Source organism: Phalangium opilio, unplaced genomic scaffold, assembly GCF_054372755.1.
Source record: "Phalangium opilio isolate 3A_F unplaced genomic scaffold, DU_Popi_V2 ptg000810l_1, whole genome shotgun sequence".
In the NCBI taxonomy this organism is placed as follows: Eukaryota; Metazoa; Arthropoda; class Arachnida; order Opiliones; family Phalangiidae; genus Phalangium; species Phalangium opilio.
In genome coordinates, this window is record NW_028324253.1 from 940,764 (window position 1) to 962,651 (window position 21,888).

Genomic DNA, 21,888 nt, shown 5'->3' on the forward strand with positions numbered 1-21,888 from the left:
AATTTCAAATTGGGGACTAAACTGATATTTAGAGAAATCATTGGCTAATTATACTGTTTTTAGGGCTAAATTGAAATATTGAGAAGTTATTTTCAAGGCTTCTTTGCTTCACCTGAGTGGTTAGACTATTGCCATTTGAATTGGTTTTATAGCTTAACAGATGAACGATTGCAAATACACAAAATCAATTCCGAGTGCAATGGCGTATTGATAGCATTAAACATAGAGCATGATTTTAGCTACAGTGTTAGAGTCTTAAACCAAGATTTAGATAACAATAACCTGATCAACTTCCCTGAAAAAATTTACAACATAGAAAGTTTGCAGTCAGTCATGAAGCAAATAACTGATTTTAAAATTTGCAAGGGGAACTCTGAAGTGAAAATCATTGATTTTCTGAACTCAAAGAACCGTGGAACTTTTTGTTGTATTACTGATGCTCAACATGATGTTAATTGCCTAAAATTAACAAAGACATGTGTAAACTGCTTATCGCTGCGAGCTTCTGCAGTATCAGCAATATGTTGGCTGAACAACAAAACCAAGGGAAAGAAGTATAAATCTTGTACCAAAGAAGAATTAATTTTAATGCTTCGAACATCGAAATTGGTTCAACAAAAGTATAGCAAAAAAATTAAACCGTCAAAACATGTATCTACCAGGGCTCGAACCTGGGACCTTCCGCGTGTGAAGCGGACGTGATAACCACCACACTACAGATAAATAGTAACGCTGAGTTTTCCAAGAGATCTAGCTAATTATTATGTCCAATCACGATGGTCTAAGCCGTACTTCTGTAATTAAATAAAATTAACATACTTAGACTTAATTGTTTTGATCAAACTGGCTGATAGCACACCCTGAATACTTAATTGTTAATTTAAGATAATTCCGAAAAGTAACTTCGCTGTAGTTTTTAAGTTAGCGGTGGGGAAAAATCACGAAAAACCTCATGTTAATCTCCATAGGAAATTTAGCAAAAGCATGTGAATTTTACTTTAACATTACAAAACGGTATCAAGTCATATCTACAAGGGCCTAAAGGCCCTGTAGAATTTTATCATCAATGCTTGGCTAGAACTAAATGTTTAAGACTAAACTTGAGGAATCTTCCTGTTTTTGAAAAAAACAAAGATTTGAATAGCTGTTTTAAAAACCCCTTTTTTACATTCTTACATTGTTCGCATCATCCTAAATACGTTCAGTGTTTAATGAAACATGAACATTGTCAGCATCTCCATGGCGAAGACGAAAGAAGTGACTCCAAGCATTGGCGCCCACATTGCCAACTAGGCTTCAATGTCCTTGAACCTTAGTACATGTGCTTCATTCTCAGCCTACGATGTGGTAGTCTCTCTCGAGGGAGCGTAGCCACGGTGTTAATTGGCCGGATTCCAAGAAAGCCCGCAATCTGTAATCATGAAAGGATCATAATTTAAGTTTTCTAATCAGGTGGAAACTTTGTTCGCCTCATTAGTGTCGATATAAATGGTTGAACATTGATTCATCTGTACGTTTCAGTGTAAGCACGGCTTCACTACTTCTTCAAGTGATATCTAGTGTGTTTTACGACGAGCTCACCTGAACTTACTCGTAAAAATATAACGGGCAACGCCGGATGTCCATGCTGCTAGTCTTTAATAAAATTCAGCTAATTGAAACCGTTATTAGACGGGATAACAGTTACTGTGTTTTTAAATGGTCTCAATGGAAAACATTGGCACGCAGAGCATTACTGAACTAGGATAGAAAGGAAACCAACCTTCGGTTTATAAACTTCAGAACTTCAGGGTTCATTGGCCATTTTGCGAGAAAAACCATCGGTTTCTCGAAGTACTTCTTAGAACCAAGATGAAGATCTAGAAGAATGGGTTTGTTCAAAATCTTTGAGTAAATGCTCGAAATCTGTAAAACAGATATATCCGCAAACCAAACTTCCTTTCCTCTAGATAGTTTTTCTTTATCAGGGGATTTGTGTTTTTGCCCCCTCACCCTGTCGCAGAGAATTCTTAATTCAGTTTCAGTCTGAAATGATTCGCATATTTTAAAGACTGAACTCTAAAACTCTCCTTCGAAGAAAGTATAAAATCCTAACCCGTATACAAACTTCATCATCATTTAAAGTTTCAGGCTGTAGTCGAATCGGGATGCCATCAGATAATCTTAGGGCATCGGTTACAGTGTTGATATTTTCTCTTTTCTGAGATGTGTAGTTGGCTTTCAAGACTCAGTTGAACAATTTGACGATAATGACAATTATCAATATGAAAGGTCCAACTATGAAACGAATGGCCTGTAAAATATTGTTATAAAAAATAGATTAAAATTAGGTCAAAAAATAACTAGAATTGTTAGACTTTAATGCTTTAAACGTTATCTAAATCACGTGACTAAATTTATTTTTCGTTATCATTCAGAGTTGTAATCTAGGCATGTAATCGCGAAGGAGAGTAGTAGTTGTTTGTTTTGTTTAGTAAATTCAACCTCATATTTTAAAACGCACTGTAAAGGAATGTCAATTTACAATAAATTAATCTGAACGTTTTTAAACTCTGACAATTAATTTCGTGAAATATTACATGGTGCCGAAACCCGGAACGTTTATCAGAAGGCTAGTCGCGTACAATTAACGGTCTAGTATTACGAATTTCTCGAAATTTATCAGATTGTAGTGTTTAAAATGGCGGAATCTGTTATCGCGGATTTAGAAAAAATTAAGAAGAAGCGGGCAGTGCAAAGGCGAATGGTGACAAAGTTGGTGAACAAAATAAATAAGTACATCGAAGACGAAAACGACTCATCGGATACCCTTGAGGATTTATCAGAACAACTTACGGCTAAAAGGTCCACGTTAAAGACAATGGATGACGAAATAGAAGACAAACTGTCTGATGACGAAGAATTACAAACAGAAATGGAGGCTTCCGAAGAATACACAGAAGGCATTATCAGCTGTATGACGAAAATTAAACGAACGCTAACACGGACAAGAAGGGGTAGATCAAGTCGAAGATTGAACAGCACGGCGAATGAAGAATCTATGCCAGAAGTCAACACTCGAAGGGAACCTAGTAGGGCGACTAGACTGCCACAGCTAGAACTTAAGAAATTTTATGGGGAAATGAACGATTGGATGAATTTTTGGCCTCAATTTGAAGTAGCTGTACATAGAGACAAGTCCTTAACACCAGTGGACAAGTTCGTATATCTAAAATCGTATCTGGGAGGTACAGCCTACAGTTCCGTGGCGGGTTTAAGCCTAAGCAATGAAAACTACGAAGAAGCCATTACTACGCTTACTAACCGGTTTGGTTGTAAAGAAGATATCCGGAATGCGCATACGAATCGCCTCCTCGAGATGACACCAGTGAGAAGATCATCTGACATAAAGGCTCTCAGACAATTATACGACAAATGCGAAATCGAAGTGAAAAGCTTACTTAATCTAGGAGAAGCCGAAGGGAAGTTTGGTGGAGTTATAGGAACTATTGTCTTGAAACTTATACCTCCAGATATCTCGCTGGAATATTGCCGACTTCGAAAAGACGCAGACGCTGATAGTGATGTAACTCGAATTTTGGACTTCATACGTCATGAAGTAGAAAGTAGAGAAAGATGTCTCACTTACATCAAGCAAGAATACGAAGAACCACGGAAGCAATTTAAAGTGTCAGATGAAAGGCCAGTTAAAGCGAGATACAAGTCACAGCCGAATCATTCAACTGCAGCTCTCAACTCGGTATCTCAACCTACTGATTCCTGCGTATTTTGCGACAAGGATTCCCATAAATCCGAAAAGTGTAACAAGGTTGAAGACGTGGAGGCTCGAAAAACCATTCTGAAGAAGAAAGGCAGATGTTACGTCTGCGTCACTGGGCGTCATTTGGCGAGAAATTGTTATGTGAAACCAACATGCACGAAATGTCAAAGGAAACATCATCCTGCTGTTTGCGACACTGGTTCCAAAACCGAAGGTCAGAATAAAGAAACGTCAATAGTATCAGCTACAACGTTGACCGGAAGAAAGACAAGTACCATTCTTCTTCAAACAGCAGTCGCGAGACTCGAATACGGAAACGAAGAAAGGCTAGTACGAATACTGTTAGACGGAGGTAGCCAGAGAACGTTTATCAAAAGAAAGACTTCAGAAGAATTCGGATTTCCGGTCGTTGGAGAAGAACTGTTACAAATATACGCATTTGGAGGTGGAGCTCCTAAATCAATGAGATGTCGCAGAGTGAAGATTTCAATCACAAGCTTATTTAACGGCAAAACCATTAACATCGAAGCAGTAGAGTCAGATGAAATAACATCAGCGATGGTTGAAATTCCCGGCGAAAACGTAAGAAAAATTCTCGGATCCAAGTACTTGACACTCGCTGATCAAGTACCAAAAGACCAGATCTATCCGGGTGAAGTGGAAATCTTAATAGGATCGGAATACTATTGGCAAATTGTGACCGGAGACATCAAGCGGCTCGATGAAAATTTGGTGGCTCTTGAAAGCGAATTGGGATGGCTTATTCATGGCCCAACCTCGGTCTTGAGCCTTCAAGCCAGTTCAGAACGCTCGTCTACCTTAATCTCCAAGGTCCTTGTAGAAGATGAAGAAGTTTCAAAGATTCTTCAGGCTCATTGGGAAATCGAATCATTGGGGATTCTAAACACTGGAATTCAACCAACCATTCTCAATAATGAAGCATTACGGAAATTAGAGGAAGGCATTCGATTTGTTGACGGACGGTATGAAGTTCCGTGGCCTTGGAAAGATGAGCATGAAGAACTTACGAATAATTTCAACGGTGCAAAAAAGCGATTTCTCAGTTTGATAAGAAGATTTAAACAAGATCCGTTACTTCTGTCACACTACCAGGCAATAATGAAGGACTACCAGCTAAAAGGAATAATAGAACGAATTTCTCAAGAAGACAACGAACCGTCAAGAATGTTCTACTTACCTCACCAACCTGTAATCAAAGACGATCGATTAACAACGAAGGTTAAAATTGTCTTCGATGGATCCGCTCATGACCTTGGAAGTCCATCCCTAAACGACTGCCTTCTGTCGGGACCGAACCTCAATCCTGACATATTGGATGTCCTTGTACGATTCAGAACCTACAAAGTAGCAATTATTTCCGACGTCGCTCAAGCCTTTTTACAAATATCGTTGAAGAAAGAAGACAGAAATTCAGTCCGCTTCCTGTGGTCAGATAACCCGACAACGTCGACGGAAAATCTCAAGATAGACACGTATCGGTTCACAAGAATCGTATTTGGTACCACATCAAGCCCATTTGTACTTGCTGGAACAGTCCGAATCCACTTGAAGAAATATAAGGAACGATATGGCGAGACGTGTGAAAAGCTGAACAAAGATCTATATGTTGACGATCTGATATCCGGCGCTCACTGTGACGACGAGGCATTTCGACACTCCAAGGAGGCAAAGGAGATTATGTCGGAAGCTGGAATGTCTCTTAGAAAATGGCACACTAATTCCAGAATACTTGAAGATAAATGGAAGGAACAAGGTTGGCAAGAATCTAAGGAAGAACAAGTCTTATTCTCATCGCCTTGTGCACTTAAAGTACTGGGATTATCTTGGGACAAGATTAGCGACCATTTTATCTTTAACATTGAAGGACTTCTGGGATACTTATCATCGCTTCAAAACACGAAGAGATGTGTCCTTAGCGCTTCAGCTAGAATATTCGATCCATTGGGACTCATTACGCCATTTACCGTGACAATCAAGATTATTTTTCAATCCATCTGGGAGAAACAATGCACATGGGATGAAGAATTACCCGAAGAACTGACCCAACAATGGAAATCTTGGTGTAAAGAATTGTCAAAATTAAGCGAATTAAGAATACCACGAAACTACCTGCCATCAGAAATTCAATATCTTGAATCTTCGCTGCAATTACATTGTTTTACGGATGCGAGCACAAGGGCATACGGAGCTTGCATATATCTAAGAAGCATATCTAAGGATGGTCAAATATATGTCAGGCTTATAGGCTCTAAATCTAGAGTGGCGCCAATCAAACCAGTAACAATCCCAAGGCTAGAGTTACTGGGTGCCCTAATTGGAGCAAGACTTTCCAACCGACTGAAACTAAACTTCAATGACAAGAATCCTACGATGTACCTTTGGAGCGACTCTGCCATAACCATACATTGGATCAAAGGTCAAGCTACCCGTTGGAAACCTTTCGTCAGTAACAGAGTAATTGAAATACAAAAGTTGACCGACAAATCGTCCTGGAATCATTGCAAGGGAGTGGATAATCCTGCAGATTATCTTAGCAGAGGACAAAGCGCTGAAGTCTTAATATTAAATGAAATTTGGTGGAATGGTCCTATTTGGCTGAAACAACCGGAAGCTCAATGGCCGAAGAATAAACCCTCAGAAGATGAAAACGAAGTACTTCATGAGCTGCGAGTCAATCAAGACGCCCTTTCACTAAATGTTTGCAAGGTCGAAACTCGCGAGCCGTTGCTAAAATTGGACAAGTACAGTTCAATAAGGAAAATCAATAGAATAACTGCATGGATTCTTCGTTACATCTCTAACTTAAGAAGTCACAAAGAAGCTAGAAATCTCGAAGTTTTGAACGCCGAAGAACTTAAGCAAGCCGAAATTTACTGGATTAGACAGATTCAACGAGAAAGTTTCCCAGATGTTGTAAAATGCTTAAAGCTTAACGAAGTCTTGCCTAAAAATTCTTCATTGATGAAATACAATCCATTTCTCGACGACGACCAAGTTATACGTATTGGCGGTCGATTACAACATTCCGAATTTTCATTTGGCCAAAAGCACCCCATTATTTTACCGGCGGGAAACCGATTTTCTGAACTGCAAATTGACCTGGCTCATGAACAAGTTATGCATCTAGGAACGACTTCAACATTAGCTCAAATTCGAGAACGATTCTGGATCATAAAAGCAAGACAACAGATCAAGAAACGACTTGGCCAATGCCTAATTTGTAAGAAACTTCGTGTAAAACCGGTCATAGAAGATACTGCGCCCTTACCAGCGGACAGAATACGGCAAGCTGAGCCATTTGAGGTCACCGGTCTCGATTTTGCCGGACCAATCTACACCAAGGATTCGAAGGAAAAGAGCAAATCTTACATAGCACTCTTTACTTGCGGTGTAACGAGAGCGCTCCATTTAGAATTGGTTTCTGACATGTCGACTAAATCGTTTCTTCTGTCATTCCGAAGATTCATTTCGAGGCGAGGCATGGTCAAGGTCATATACAGCGATAACGCAAAATCATTTAAAAGAGCGGATCGGGAGTTGGGATTGCTTTGGAAGCGAATAAAGAACGACGAGATCAAGGAATTCTTTGGCCAACAAGGAATCGTATGGAAATACATTATAGAGCGTGCTGCCTGGTGGGGCGGTTTTTACGAACGTTTAGTCCGTTCAACGAAATTCTGTCTTAAGAAGATTCTGGGTCGATCATACTTAAATTTCGAAGAAATAACCACTGTACTAACGGAAGTTGAAGCTATCTTGAACTCTCGTCCTATAACCTATATCAGTGAAGACGCTAGTGAAGAACCTTTAACGCCCGCACATTTCCTAATTGGTCGTCGAATACTATCACTACCTCCGGATAATAAGACAAATCTAACTATTGGCGAAAACAAGGATGAATTACGACGCAGATGGAGACACCAAGAAAAATTACTGTCTCAATTTTGGACGAGATGGCGAAAGGAGTACCTTCTCGAGTTAAAGTCAGCACACGAAATATCCAGACGAACATCAACTCATGTCATTCAACCTGGCGAGATGGCGTTGCTTAAAGAAGATAGTCTTCCCCGTCACATCTGTAAGTTGGTCAGAGTCGAAGAGGTGTACGAGGGCAGAGACGGGAAAATCCGATCTTGTTCAATCCGGCTGCCAAGCAGTGTTATCGTCAAACGTCCAATTAACCTAATATGTCCCCTCGAAATTGGTTAGAACTCAAGAAGATGGACTCGGAATCTCGCCATCGGTGGGGAGTGTAAAATATTGTTATAAAAAATAGATTAAAATTAGGTCAAAAAATAACTAGAATTGTTAGACTTTAATGCTTTAAACGTTATCTAAATCACGTGACTAAATTTATTTTTCGTTATCATTCAGAGTTGTAATCTAGGCATGTAATCGCGAAGGAGAGTAGTAGTTGTTTGTTTTGTTTAATAAATTCAACCTCATATTTTAAAACGCACTGTAAAGGAATGTCAATTTACAATAAATTAATCTGGACGTTTTTAAACTCTGACAATTAATTTCGTGAAATATTACATGGCCAGTGACGAAGAAATATCGAACCCTACAAGAGCAAAAATTAAGCTCACTCTCAGTATGTTTGCCTTACCATAAGTACCATAATTACCCCTGAGCCTTACTATATGAAACGAGAATAATGACAATAGCGAAATTAACGTGTTTAATTGTGTAGTAAATGCTACCACCAAAGAATGGTAAACCTCACAGATTTTAATTATTTATTTTAATATAAAGAAAACATTGTTTTCGCGCATATTCTACCGCCAACTCAGAAACCTTATCCTTTTGAGACAATATTTCTCGTAGCAATTAATTTCCAGTAATTTTTAATAAATTTCCCTTTCTTTTGCTTTTGTTTAAAATCGATGTCGTGTTATTTTGCCGTCTCGCCGCACCTACGATTATTTTTCAGTTGGTAATTGCCCGGTTTTGAAACCTAATTCTGCCAGCTCTCCCACAAGCCCAATGAAATTTAGCCCAAAAATGTAATTAACTAATTCCACTACCAGAATGGTAAGGAAAACCACGCGTAAGACAACGGACTCGATTTCGTAATAAACGAATCTCTTGAAATTAGAAGTGATTAAAAAATGTTTATCTTCCATTACCATTTCCCAAAATGGCTCCAAAGTATTGTATCAATTTTTGTGTGGCAACGGCTATGACTGATTTTCCAGTTCCCATCACCATCATGTGCAGTATGTACGACAATGACGCAACCTAACCCGATCCATATCCGAAAAAGGTATGAAGTAGAAATTCACGGGATTACAATTTTACGCCCTTTTTTCGTGGTGTCCTCCCATTGGATCGAATCCCATTCGACCGAATTCCCAATCGACCGATTTTATCTGAAATATGATTTTAAATCCCGCCGTTTGTGCGGTTTCTGTCTATTGGGATTTTTTATTAGGAATATTATTATTACTTATAAGGCTATATAAGTTAATTTAGCAATAGGAACTTTCGTCTCACCGTGGCGCAGTGGAAGAGTATCGAACTACCGTGCGATAGTCCTTGGATCGATTCCCCGAAAAAAAAAGTAAACTACGTAATAATAGTTTCATGCAATTGATTGTTAATTTCATTTGAACTTAATTGCAGTTATGTTAGACAGCGTTGGAAACTATAAAATAATAAAAAATACTGTTGCAATAATGGCCTTTGAGTATTTGAAATATTTTGCGTAAATTTTATTAAAATTACGGTAATATTTTAGAGGGTTAAGGTTAGGTTGGGTTGGGTTAGATTAGATTAGGTTAGGTTTGGTTAGGTTAGGGTTTGGTTAGGTTATGTTTTGTTAGGTTGGGTTAGGTAGGGTAAGGTTAGGTTGGGTTAGGTTAGGGTTAGGTTAGGTAAGGTTAGCTTAGGGTTAAGGTTAGGTAAGGGTTAGGGTTAGGGTTAGGTTAGGTTAGGGTAGGATAGGTTAGGTTAGGTTAGGGTAGGTTAGGTTTGGTTAGGTTAGGTTTGGTTTGGTTAGGTTTGGTTTCGTTTGGTTAGGTTTAATTAGGTTAGGTTAGGCTTGGTTTGGTTAGAATTGGTTAGGTCAGGTTAGGTTAGGTTACGTTTGGTTAGGTTTGGTTAGGTTTTGTTAGGTTTGGTTAGGTTTGGTTTGGTTAGGTTTTGTTAGGTTTTGTTAGGTTTTGTTAGGTTTGGTTAGGTTAGGTAAGGATTGGAAGTGGTAGGATAACCGATTTTCCATAATATTTTTATTTTCATTGAGGTCCTTGCATAATAAAAGCGGGCCTTTTCCAACAAATTATTTTTATAAAGATTCAGTAGCAATTAACGCTGAATTTATTAAGTTCCTTGAACAATAAATATATGCCTTTTCCAAAATATTGATTGTTTTACGGGTCATTTCAGGTTGGCTTTGATTCGGCTCGGTTACAATAGAGCCATCCTTTTAAACTTGGGATTTGACCATCACAGTATCATTATTTATATAGGAAAGTGTATTGATAGACGCAAACTTAAGGACAAGGGTATTTTCTTTAAACCAAAAGAAGTACTTTTTAATTCGGTTTTAAAATACGGCGTTAAAAATATATCTTTAAATAGCAATGAAAATTTTAAGATAATAAACCCGCACATTTTGGCTATATTCGGTCCAACGGGATTCGGTTCAATGGGACATTCGGTCTATTGGGATTCGGTCCAATGGGCCAGCAGCTTTTTCGTTTCCATTGTAGGTCTAGAATTTCTAACACTACTTTTTCTAATAATGATCACGTGGCACTTGCTTTTGCGCGATGAAGAAAACACGTCATTTTAAAAATCCTCGAATAAACTATGACTTTTTCTTGAATAAAGTTGACCACGATTTGCCTTAATTATACCGGAAAAGAACTAAAAGTTATGAAAGAACGTTTTCTTACTCCATTCGAAATAGATTTTAGATCGTCGAAGGCTCCCATTGGAGCAGCGATGAAGGTCAGATCTTATGCTGATAGCATTATTCGATATGTGTACATGAATGGAACTGTGCAGATTGGAGTAAACCCAATCTCAGCTTTCTTAGCAAATAGATAATCGGGAAGGTTGTGGCTCCATATCCATGGTATCGTTCTGAAAATGAACAATTTAGTAAGAAGGAAAATGTTCAGCATGGATATATATTTAAAGAGTGATTATTATGGATTATCATCTGTTATCTTCCACAGGGCATTCTAGTTAGGCGGCATAGCAATAAAATCATGCGTTTTATGATTAAAGTATTAAACTTTCAGGGTAGCTTATACACATGGCGAAGGCTTATTTTTTTAAAGGAGGCGTTTTAAATTGTTGTTAAGACGGCGGCCATCTTGAAAAAATGGCGATGAATGTGCGTATAGTTTAAATTGGCTATATCTCTGAAAGTTATCGTTAGATATTCTTCATTTTTAAAGCAAACGAAAGTATTTAATGTAAACTAACTTAATATACCCATATCAACTTAATCAAATTTATATATTTAATTTTTTTAAATTTTACACCGATATTTAAATTATTACAATGACCGTTTAAGATATAAAACGTACTTATGAGGCATTAGAAAGCTCGGTTTCTTCGGTTTCGAATGATAATTTAAATTATGAAAATTAGCAAATGAAAATTTAATATAGTGTATTATTTTCCCTTATTCTATTCTCAGGCCCACTTCGAAATCGTTGAGAGACAAAATTATGATAATGAAATTGGATAAAAAATTGTTTCAGTTAATTAAGCTTTAATTCGATAGTAATTAATTAATGGAAAGTGTGTTTTACAAAATGAATTTTAATTTCCATCACATTTTCCATCACACTCGCATAAGGCTGTACATGATAAGTCAGAAGCTCTGCACTTACATCTGAGAGTGCCACATCCTTTTTTACAGCCACAGTGAATTAATTCATGGCAGATTTTTGATGCTTCTGGTAATGATGTCCAATAAGGTTCGTATGAGCTATCAAGTAATCGCCATCCCCAATCTTCCGGACGTGGCAGATCCATTATTGGGTTGAGCGTCTGTCCCCAGCAAATAGCACCCTGGTAAATTGCTCTCTTGACGTGCTGTTCCAAAGCCGCTTTCGTAGGTGGGATATTTTCTAGTGAATTGCAGTGCCTTGAAAATATTACCCTTCTGGCTTCGTTAATGTTGGTGCATGTACTCGTTCTGTCATACATTAGGATAACAAACCTTTCTATTATTGACATTTGCAAGTCTGTGATATTGGTATTCGTTGGTGATATGTTTATTAGCGCTTCCGTTAATTCTGGAAATGAACGCCAGATTTTCCACGCAGTTTTCTTTCCATGATTTGCAAATGATGAGACTGTGTCGCATCCAGTCAACGCGTGAAACAGTGGCAAAGCCAACGACTTTTGCGGTCCTATAGATATCGATATTTCGTGGACAGGAAGGTATCGAAATCCCTTTCCAGTTCCAAATGCAATCCATAGCTCGTCTAGCTTTAGCTTTGTGAATGCCATAATTGAGAGAACTACAACATCAGTATCAACTGTTCGGATTTGAATATTGAGATGACCCTTTTCACAAGCATCAGCTGCATGAATCAAAACACGTGTATCTGCCTCTTCGTGGTTGCAAGGCTCTAGTGAGAGTTTATCTTCTCTAAAAGGAACAGAGAAGATGTCTGAACCATTGGTAACCACAAATTCTTTATCATCCATTTTAAATGCTTCTAAAGCAGAATTAGACAAATATTTAAAAAGTTCTGATTTGTTTTCATCGACCCGAAGAAATGTTTGCCAGTTTCGTGGTATTGGGGAAGAATCTGCAACTCGTGCTCTTACTCCAGAGCCACGTTTTCCTCTAGTTGAAGCTTTTAGACTTTTAGGTAAATATATGTCAAATACAATATCCAAACGACAAGCATTCTGAACTTGCTCTTTCAGGTATGGTATAAAAACAGAATTAGCATACTCTTTAAATGTTTTTGCAGCGCCTGGTTGAAGCATCTGAACAATCACTGGCCCGTCTAATATTGAGCATGTGCTTAATGGACGACCTGCTCCAGAAGTATAGTAGTCCTCCATGCATAATAAAAGATCCGACTTTGTTCCATGCCGCAAGCTCCCGTTTTCCGATATTGACGGTGGATATGATTGGTTTTCGTGGGCGAAGAACTCTTCAATATCTCCTTGTCGAGATTGGCAAGCAACGTATAATCGCGAGAATAGTCCTAAATCACTTTTGATCGATGCTAGTTTTGACTTGACTTTTTCCTGACCTTTAGCAATAGGGGTCGAAAACAGAGTGAGCTTGTTTCGAGGCAAAACATCGTCAGTAGGTTTGACTCTATCAACAAGTCGATCTTTAATAAAAGATTTAAATTGTTCTTGTCCTATTCGTTCAGCATTGCGAATGGTTTCCGCTACTGAATCCGGTGCAATTACTTTAGTATCTAGTACAAGCAAATCTTTACTGTCTTCTTCAAATGGGTTTCCGAATTCTGCAAAGGCGTCAGTTAGAGATCTTACGTCCGTTTCAAATGAATCTTGAATGCTGAAAGTTTGTTCATGATGTTTAAAGTTTTGAAATGTGCTCGACGCTTCTTGAGAATCTTCAAACTCGTTTATCAAGCGAGAGATTTCGGGACCAGCTATCATCCATCTGCGTAGTGCTGATGGGTTTTCGGTTAAGCCGACAGCGCCACCGTCTCCTTTTATACATGCATTCATCTGTTCGTGAGCATGGTCAATTGAAATGGTAGAAAATGAGCGTTTTGATTTCTTTACTGTAAACTTTCCATTCTTGAAAGCCAATGCCACATCTGGATGGTTTATTGAAAGATCTGACATATCTCTAAGATGGATGGTTATCCAACGAGCATAGTTGGTGTGATCGAGTGCAAAAAACCACGGAGCCAGTTCTGTAAGAGAATCAAGATACATAGAAAAGTTCGATTCTCTAATTGAGCGAACATATATCAAGATGTTAAGCTCAAGTGACAAAACAATGGACCAATAATGAAAATGCGGCGAGTGTTTCATCCTTTCTTTAGTCCAAGTATCAAAATCAAGAACTTCCGTATTTTCAGTTTTAGATACGTAATTTCTGTAAGCTCTATGTAAGAGCGTATGCAAAGCGGCAGCTGTAATTTGGTGAGCTCTTCTTGTACGCGATATGTGGCTGGCTCGAAGGAACGAATCAGCGGTACCAGAATTGGCAATATTTGCTTTTACCAGGGCTTGAGTCCATCCGCTTCCTCTGAGCCAATCACCAACTGTCTTCAAACCTGCCATCTCAATATGCAATCCACCAAAAAATATAACAAACTTGTCTTCACCATAACGATCAGGCCATTGCCACTGAATCTGCTTGGCAATTGCATATAGCGGCTGATCGAACGTAATAACCGGTGCTTGACCAGCGTTCAAATAATCAGTAGCTTTTTGGATAACGTCCATTGCATGTTTAATCATTGCCACCGAATGTGCAGCATCGTGAAACAAGGGCAACAAGACAATAGATTGTACAGGTTTATCTATATTGGATTGCAAACTCGCATGATAAGCCGCCCATGATATATTTTTGTATATGTTACTAGGTGGCTCTTCGACGGTGTCTCTTACCATGTCCAGCCATTTTTTCTCTTTCTTCTTATATGTGTCGCAATTTGATTCATTTGGCAATATTGATTTGGTTGGCGGAACCTTGGAACTTCGTAGGGAAACATTAACTGGTTGAACGGTAGTGTAATCGTATGGAAGGTTTTTAATGGACTTTTGTTCGTTATCTGCCACAAGTATTTCAATGTTCCTGATTATTCCTTCTTCAACATGTGACGGATGTTGAATTAATGAAATAGCGGTTCCGTGAAAGGAATCCTTTGACGTTGTTGAACTAGGATTGTGATCTATATTGTCCACAGCGGCAGATGTAAAGACATTTGAACGTAGACATGGAGGGCAAACAACGCCTTCAGTTTCGTAATGATGCAATACACTGTTTCCAAGCTGAGATGAAAGACGCAAAACCCTATCGTAAGAAATACAGATTCCAAAATGTGATAATTTGTCTATTAGCTGTCGTTTTCTGGTAGTTGCATGTAATAATAACCCAATATATAAAGCAAGAGGGGTTTCATTTCCAATGCTGTGTTTCGTAACAGAGGAATCAGCCTTCATTCGTTCATACTTGGTGCTGTTGAACTTCAGTAACTGCGCAATGGTTAATGTAGCCTTGGTTACAGTTGTTTGAGCTTGTTTTTTGATATTTGGTCCTTGGAGAATCATATTAACAAGCGCTATCAAAACATCCGGAACGCTTTCTTTTTCACAGTTTTGTCCGAATGACCCGTTGAATGGCCGTGTATTTGAAAATAAATGTCTCCGAATAATTTTTGCGGTGCGAGCGATGCAAAGGGCGTCACTGTCGAGATTTTCTGCTAAGATATTTTTCAGTGTTTCAGCGATCACGTCTCTAAATGTCAGAAGAATATCCCTTCCTTCTTTCACTGCCTCTATGTTCGGAATATTTGCTAAGAGTCTATCTTTCAATCTAGTTGTGTGAACTTTCGTGGTTTTCTCCGCTCCCAATTGAATCATTCGGGAATCGTAGAGTTCAGCGAGCTTTGATAGCTTAAATATATGTGGGCCACTACTTTCTATTCTTGCATCTTCGATGTAGCTAACTAGTTCGGCAAAAGCAATTCCAGAAATGTTCCTCTGATCTTCTATATTAGCTTCTGTATCTTGCGATTTAGTAGCTCTAGCTCGGTTATGTAGTTGAACTAAGCATTTTGAATGATACCGAGCTTCAAGTGCTACCATGTCACCAGAACTCAGTTTCCCTAAAAGATTAGTATCTTGCAAACGTTCTGCGCTCTCCCGAACGCGCTTTTCCATTTCAATAGTAGTTACGCTATGCAATGGGTTACCATGACCGGCTTCTTTACCGCAGAAGAAACACAGAGCTTCGCCAATTTTATGTGAAAGTGATTTACGCGATCTTGTGCTAAGCATATTATCCGATTTGAGATCAGTAGTTTTTTTAGCTCTTTCCAGAGATTTGTTGTTATACTTTAAACGGCAAGATTTGTGCCACTTCGCGTTATGAATCTTAAGCGTCGTTTCAATCCCTTCACCCTCATCTAAGTTTTCAATATTAATTGTTTGCGGCAACTGATTTATTTTATGGAAAGCCATTAGATGTTCAGCCAGTGACAAATATCCCATGCCTGCACTTTTAGTTCGTCCTTTATCAGGACATACTAAATTCTCGCTGACAATATTGGATTGACAGAGAACACATAGTTCCCAATTTATTTTGCAAGATGAATGTGCCGCCATATTGCTTAAAATGAATATATAGGCTAAGTTAAATAAAATTCATAATATGAATTTCATATATTTTATTCGCAAACCATTTAGTAGAACTTGATATTATTGATATTCAAACAAAACCTGTCATAATTCATAATCCAACGCACGCGGTTGAACGCGAACTCTATTTTATGCGTCTCTTTTTCAAAAAGAGAAACAGATAGCTTTTAGTTACAGTTTACGAAAAATCGAACACCAGTCGAAATAATCCTTTAATATAGGCCAGTGAAACCAAATCCAACGCACGCGGTGCAACGCGAACTCTATTTTATTCGTCTCTTTTTCAAAAAGAGAAACAGATAGCTTTTAGTTACAGTTTACGAAAAATCCAACACCAGTCGAAATAATCCTTTATTAAGTGAAATCAAAACGTTTTCGCGCCTATGTTTAAAAAAGGGAATATCCATTGTTACCAAGCGTTTTTGACTTATCATGTAGTTTAAAACTTGAAAAAGAAAATGAACATGAACATGGTAATTTCCTTTAGAGAAAATTAATATCTTGCCTTTTTTTGGCAAAACTATAATTATTTGACTAGTAATCATTTAAAGATTAATTACTATTATAATGGAAAAACCAACATTTCAATAATGCCTATATTTTAAGCAATCGTTTTCTGCAAGAATGAAAATGATCTAACGGTAACTTGCAGAGATATAGCCATTTAAAATTATCATTCAGTCTACCGCCATTTTTTCAAGATGGCGGCCTTCACAACAACAATTTAAAAAGCCTCCTATAAAAAAATTTATCCTCCTCATGTGTGCAAGCTCCTCTAAAAGTGTGACACTCTAATCACAAAACGCACAATTAATTAAATTTTTTGGGCTATGCCGCCTGACTATAAGGTCATTTTATCACGCCAAGGGTATAAAAACTTCGGCGTGCACTTGAAATAATCATTTTCTATTCGTGACTCTGGACGACTTTCCAACTGTTCCCTAACATCTGTTAGAAGTTCTGTCGTTAACTGCCCACGTTACAGCCCGGCACTTGAAAACTTCTCCTAAAAAAACGTACAATGCTGAGATTTAGATTTAGCTCTGAATCTAGCTCTAGCTCCGACACCCCTTCCCTTACGGACGTTACACTTCCACCAACCCCCACCCCTATTCCCTCAACCTCCGCCCTTATCCCCCCCCCGACTCCATACTTTACCGAGTACCCTGACAGGTTATCCCTTAATTTCTCTGATGACTCTTTAAATATGGAAGAGTTGAACCGCATGGAAGCTCTTGCTATGCGTGAGCTCATCATGAGTATGGAAAACCGTTTGACCCCTCCCACCCCTCCCGGGGCCAAAAGGCCAAAACTTACCCATCAAACTCCCGACCCTATTCTCCCCAGTCCACCCTCTGTTTTTGGTGTCCCTTCCGACGGCATCTGTAGTGTGTCCTCGGTGCTTTCACCCCAAAATCTAAGCGAACTGTCTGACGATGGGAATCGTGCGCTGAACGAGCCCATGGAGAGTGTCGAAGTAATCACGCTGGATGACACTCCCCCACATCCTCAGGTCGAATGTCACATCTGCGACAAATGGTTCAATGGTCAGAATGAGACCATTTTACACATGCGTGAACATTTCCAAGGTGTTGACGTATTGGCCCGAGAGGAGGAGGAGGAGGTAGAGGAGAATTTTCCGGATCAGGAAGAACGAGCCATTCATCGTTTCATGTACCACGAGGAAGTGGAGGACTTTCCGGTACTGACAAGTCAGGAGGAACGTGACATTCATCGCTTCATGGATCAGCGGGAGGGTGGAGGACAACCAACGTAAACGAACCATCCACAGATCAACCCGCCCACAAGGGAATTACTAATTTTAACTAATTTAAATTTAAAGTGCATATATGTATTCTCAATTAGTGGAGTTTTATCCCGTGTTCTACAGAGGTGGATAAATAAATGAAGGTTAATTAAAAGTGGATTTTCAATATGTTAAGATAATTCTTATTAAGTTTAAAACGTTTAAACAAACAATAAGTTTGAACAGACTTAACGAGATGCAACTTGTTAGTATGTGGTTCTAAGGGAACTAGTGTCAACGAAACTGTGAATAAACTGGTCCCCGTTTAGCCCTATCATTTTCCATGCCATTACACTTTGCAATTATCAAAGCTAATCTGAAGCGATTCAAACTGATAATGGTATAAAACCGAATCTTTAGCACCTTTTGTAGTAATTGTTAGTGTTAAATGATAAGATAGGCCTACCAACAAATAAAAACACAGCTCTTTAAATTGAAGATAATTCAAAATCGTGATAAATTTTGATGAGAGTGATTTTAATTAATTTCACTACTTTATAATATTTTAAGATAAGACCTACCAACAAATAAAAACAGCTCATTAAATTGGAGTTAAAAATTATTTTTATTCATTTAACGTACAATTCGAACAAACGGGGACACCTACAAAAAGTCTGCAAAATAAGTGTAGGTCTTATTGGATCTCATGTGGCGATGAATCTCGCGAAACATTAAACTATGGGTGTTGTTGTCAAGACACTCGGCCAGCCTGCAAAAGAGCATAGCTTTAAACAGATAATGCGCTGCCATATCGTTTTTGTCTTTATAATTTTTTCAAACCGTTTTGTTGGTTTTAAAAACCATAAATAGACACATGTGTAGAGCTAAGTTTAGAACTCTTAAGTACTGGTATGGCCAATGAAACTCATATCCCCCATAATAGAATGTCCGAAATTTACACTTTTCTTCGTTGCGGGGATGGTAACTCCCTAGTTCACAAATAGTAGGGTTCGGTGTTGTGTACATTTTGTGGGATGTGATATGTAGAAAGTGCGCGTAGTAGGTAGCGTCTTCAAATTCTTTCAATTCAAAGCGATGGATTTTATTATTTATGATACATGGGAACTGTCTGCACAGAAAAAACAGTGTTTAGAGTCTATACATTTTCCTAAACGGAAAAATGAGACTTGTTTTGAAACATGTGTTTTACCTAAACACGTGTAGTGTTCGAAATGTTTAGGCTCTAAATGGTGTTTAGTAGTAAAATGTTTAGGCTCTAAATGGTGTTTAGTTGTAAAATGTTTAGGCTCTAAATGGTGTTTAGTTGTAAAATGTTTTGGCTCTAAATGGTGTTTAGTAGTAAAATGTTTTGGCTCTAAATGGTGTTTAGTAGTAAAATGTTTAGGCTCTAAATGATGTTTAGTACGAAAAGGTTTAGGATCTAAATGGCGTTTAGTACGAAAAGGTTTAGGATCTAAATGGTGTTTAGTACTAAAATATTTAGGATCTAAATGGTGTTTAGTACTAAAATGTTTAGGATCTAAATGGCGTTGAGCACTAAAATGTTTAGGATCTAAATGGCGTTTAGTACTAAAATGTTTAGGATCTAAATGGTGTTTAGTACTAAAATTTAAAGGATCTAAATGGTGTTTAGTACTAAAATGTAAAGGATCTAAATGGTGTTTAGTACTAAAATATTTAGGATCTAAATGGTGTTTAGTACTCAAATGTTTAGGCTCTAAATGGTTTTTAGTAGACTAATGTTTAGGCTCTAAATGCTGTTTAGAAGTAAAATGTTTAGGATCTAAATGCTGTTTAGAAGTGAAATGTTTAGGCTATAAATCGTGTGTAGCACTAAAAGTTCAGGCTCTAAATTGGTAAAATGTTTAGGCTCTAAATATTTTGAAGGCCTAAATTGTAGAGGTTTCAGATACGTTTTACATCTAATGATAAAGGAAGGCTAAAGTGTTTTTCTTTTTTAATTAATATATAAAACTTGATATTAGGTAAGACTAATTTTAAACAACACAAAAAAACTAAATTCATTAACATTTAATTTCTTGAATTAAAATGGCACGTAAAAACATTTTCAAATTCATTGTAATAATTTTTTTAATTTTAAACACAAAAAAAAATAAATTCATTATCATTTAATTTCTTGACTTAAATGACAGTAAAAACATTTTCAAATTCATTGTAATAATTTTTTTTCAATCTCCTTTTCTTCTACAAACTTTAAATATTTAGATGATTTTTGGAATGAGCAAGATTTATCACCCACTAAATATTCCTGGAGGAACCCTAACACTTGTCCCAAAACCAGAGGGTATGCTAAATCGAAAACGTAGTAAAAAGCTAACCAGTAGTAGACGCAGTTTACCAAGGGTTCTTGGAATTTTATGGTTTTACTTTTGAAAACAAGAAAGAGCTCCGTTTCATTTTCATTTTTTTCCACTACTACTAATTGTGGCGCATCTTTAAGAGAAGGCTCGGGGTTTTCCTAGAGAGAATTCAATATGAATAATATTAATGCATACTGATTTTTTTGCAGTTGTTCACGGTGTTCTAAAAAGGGTGGTAGGACCGAAGTGCAGTAGTTTGCCCCAAGGAACAACGTTTACAAGTTATATTAGGAGTGTTTTAAATTAGCGATGTCTTTCAGTTTCTTACTTAATTTTGAGGGATCATTCGTGGAACATTCCAATCATAACTTGTAAACCGTATCCCTTTGGACAAAACGTCATGGAACATTTTCGGCTCAAAGAAGCAACTGTACTTTGGTCCTACCACGTACAATTTTCTTACCTTTGATACGTTTATCATTGAAAAGGCTCACTTTTCCTTCCTTTACCCCGTGGGGGTGTGTTTAAATTTTTCTCCAAGTACTTAATGAGCGCTAAAGTTTGATGCAGATCACCGCAATCTTCATCGTCCTTTGATTAAAATTATTTAGCGAGGAACACTAGCCAGTTTGAATTCTAAATTTAATTATTACAGATTCTATATCTTCTTTCAAAATCATCGATAGTTTTTCTACATTTTTCAAATGCGTTGATTTTGAGTCTTCTACCTACAAAATCAAATTAAACTCGGCTTCCAACTAAGATAGTAGTAAATTATTTTAAATTGAGTTTCTAGAATATTGTGTATTTTTAATTACAATCATCTTTCAAGGCGTGTTTTCATAAAGTAAGGAAATCTTTCAAAAAAGGTCTCAAAATTAACATTGTTTTTCTGCATCCATTTTCGTCTTCCAACAAAGGTTTGGCGATTTAATCGCAATATTTTTGGGATATCTGGATCTTTTTCATTGTATTCCACCTTGATTTGAATTATAGCATCGTCATAAGAGATATCGGCGTCTTCTGCATGTTCAACTTCAACGTTGAATGTAGTGACTCGCGAGTTTTTTTTTCTTTTTGTGGGCCTCTGGGTTTCATCATTGTGTTCTGGATTGCTCTCTCGACGTTTCTCAAGCCACCTGATATGTCTAATTTTCGCTGAAAGCCTGTCTATGAAGTAACACTAGAAAAGCATTTTTATGCCCTATTTAATCATTATTCCTTTTATCAATTTGTGTTATGGGCCTCTTATGAACCACATCGCCTTGGTAAACTCACCGTTGAGTCTTGGCTTTCCTTCTTCCTACTGACATCAATGCATGGATAATTTTTGTACAGTAAATTTGCTGCAGCCTGGTATTCAACGTGTGTTCTCATTTCATGATGAAGAAGCAACCCGTAAGCCATTTCCTTAACCAGTTGGTCAAAAACAACCATTGGCTTTCCTTCAATCAACCTCTTTACTGTGTAGTCAGAAAGTTGTGGAAGACTGGAAGGCAGCCTGAGTGAGGTTCGGGTTGAAATCCGTGTACAAATTTATCAGTGAACCTCAATTTGAAGAAACTAATACTCTAAGCAAAACAATATAAAGTTAATCCACCGAAGTCGAAGGTGAACTTTCTGTTGGCCAAACGGAACTATTAGCGGACGAAGTTTCGCCAATGTTGAACGAAATTTCAGAGCTG

The 21,888-nt window shown here is 37.7% G+C and overlaps 1 protein-coding gene and 1 non-coding gene across 2 annotated transcripts; one reads left to right on the forward strand and one right to left on the reverse strand.

Annotated features, from left to right (window-relative positions):
- Nucleotides 1–650: 650 nt before the first annotated feature.
- On the reverse strand, nucleotides 651–723 carry TRNAV-CAC (transfer RNA valine (anticodon CAC)). Its single transcript has one exon. It is a non-coding gene; the product is annotated as a tRNA-Val (tRNA).
- Nucleotides 724–2,680: 1,957 nt separating this feature from the next.
- On the forward strand, nucleotides 2,681–7,990 carry LOC149588008 (uncharacterized). Its single transcript, XM_089863208.1, has one exon. It carries the CDS (start codon nucleotides 2,681–2,683, stop codon nucleotides 7,988–7,990), a length of 5,310 nt encoding a protein of 1,769 aa, XP_089719334.1.
- The last annotated feature ends 13,898 nt before the right edge of the window (nucleotides 7,991–21,888 follow it).